The sequence below is a fragment of the Triticum dicoccoides genome, chromosome 7A (genome assembly GCF_002162155.2).
Source record: "Triticum dicoccoides isolate Atlit2015 ecotype Zavitan chromosome 7A, WEW_v2.0, whole genome shotgun sequence".
NCBI classification, from domain to species: Eukaryota; Viridiplantae; Streptophyta; class Magnoliopsida; order Poales; family Poaceae; genus Triticum; species Triticum dicoccoides.
Genome location: NC_041392.1, coordinates 746,200,846 through 746,202,871, shown reverse-complemented (window position 1 = coordinate 746,202,871; position 2,026 = coordinate 746,200,846). Strand labels below are relative to the sequence as shown.

The 2,026-nt window shown below is 46.5% G+C and overlaps 1 protein-coding gene across 1 annotated transcript in view; it reads left to right on the top strand.

Moving 5' to 3' along the window:
• The first annotated feature begins 427 nt into the window (after positions 1 to 427).
• The window catches only part of LOC119334191 (G-type lectin S-receptor-like serine/threonine-protein kinase At2g19130), a 2,627-nt gene continuing 1,028 nt past the window's right edge, over positions 428 to 2,026 (top strand). Inside the window, exon 1 of the mRNA XM_037606796.1 lies at positions 428 to 1,989. Coding sequence (XP_037462693.1) covers positions 428 to 1,989 — 1,562 coding nt within the window. The remainder of the gene's footprint in view (positions 1,990 to 2,026) is intronic.

The window sequence follows — 2,026 nt, the reverse complement described above, 5'->3', positions numbered from 1 at the left end:
GTTCTTCTTCCTCCACACTCTCCAATTTCCACCACGCATACCCAGTCCAGAGCAAAACTACAACACATTGGTCGCCTGCCGTGCTCTGGCGCTCTGGTGCTCAACTAGAATACGCAATACATCAGTCCAGAACACAACCTGCATGTGTCTGGTGCTCTGCAAGACGCATTTCACCATCGCCACTGGAAAAGCTCTCAACACCACGTGCTAGTTTGGACGTTGTGCTTGACTCACAGTGCTTACTTATACTATTATTTTCTTCTTTTTTTGTGATTGAACAGAAGTGCTTACTTAGTCACACGCACACGCACACACAAAAAGACTCACCAGTGCTTGTCGCTATGACCGAGCTGAGCACCAGCCTATATTTGCAGCCTCTGCACAACACGATTCTGCAGTAGTCTGCGCGCCCTCACCACCGTTCACCATGCCGCCCTTCCTAATTGTTTTCACCCTGCTCTCCTGCATCCACACCCCAGCAAACTCTGCAGCGACGGACACCATCTTGGCCGGCCAATCACTTGCCGTCAACGACAAGCTCATCTCCGGCAATGGCAGGTACGCGCTCGGCTTCTTCCAGACCGAAGGCACCACCAACTGGTACCTTGGCATATGGTTCAACGCAGTCCCTAAATTCACTCCAGCATGGGTTGGAAATAGGGATAACCCAGTCAAGAACACGACCTCAGTTGAGCTCACCATTTCCCACGATGGCAACCTTGTCATCTTAAACCGGTCCACCATGTCCATAATCTGGTCCACACAAGCAAACATCTCCAGAAATAGCACCACTGCTAGGCTGCTGAGTACTGGAAATCTCGTACTCACAGACTCTTCAAACTTGTCAGAGTTTCTATGGCAAAGCTTTGATCACCCCACGGATACATTTTTTCCTGGGGCCAAGCATGGATGGGATAAGGCCACCGGCCTGAATCGCCGTTTTGTTTCTTGGAAAAGCTTGACTGACCCAGCTACCGGTGTCTATTATTATGAGGTAGACCCGGCCGCTGTTGACCAGATAGTGCTTGTAGCACTCAACTCATCCATACCCTATTGGTCCAGCGGTGCATGGAACGGCAAATATTTTTCTGGAATTCCAGAGATGGCTGCCCGCCACTCTATTAGTGCAAAATTTGTCCACAGTGACAAAGAGAAGTACTGGACATATAAATTAGTGCCTCAATATATGGATCCAAATATGCTTACTCGTCATGTAATTGACATCTCGGGTCAAATGAAGACATTCATTTGGATGAAGGGCACACCAGATTGGGTAATGATCAATGCCCAACCAAGAGATCAGTGTGACGTTGATGCAATTTGTGGGCCTTTCACAATCTGCAATGATAATAATTTTCCACAATGCAATTGTATGGAGGGCTTCACAATAACATCCCCCAAGGACTGGGACCTAGAAGATCGAGCAGGTGGGTGCTCGAGGAAGACTAAGTTAGACTGCATTAGCAATAGAGGCACAACGCATACCACAGACAAGTTCTATTCTATGCCATGTGTTAAGTTGCCCAAGGATGCCCCAGAAGTAGATGCTGCTGCAAGTGCAAGTGAGTGCGCACAAGTTTGCCTGAATAATTGCTCTTGCACAGCCTACTCCTTTGGCGACAATGGATGTTCTATGTGGCATAATAAATTGCTCAACATAAGAGCACTACCATGTAGTGGCACTGCCAATTCTAACGGAGAAACTCTTTACCTCCGTCTTTCTGCTAAAGATGTACAAAGTTTGAAAAACAACAGAAGAGGAATTGTTATTGGAATTGTCACTGGTACAGGCGTTTTTGTTTTAGGCCTATTTGCACTTATCCTCTTAATAATGATCCAGAGAAACAAAAAGAAGAACTCTGGTCAGATACTGAGTGATTCTCAAGTTTGTACTGGAATCATTGCATTCGGATACAATGATCTACAACGGGCAACAAACAAATTCACAGATAAGTTGGGGGTAGGCGGTTTTGGTTCTGTATTCAAGGGGTTTATAAAGGGCTCCAATGCCGTAGCAGTGAAGATG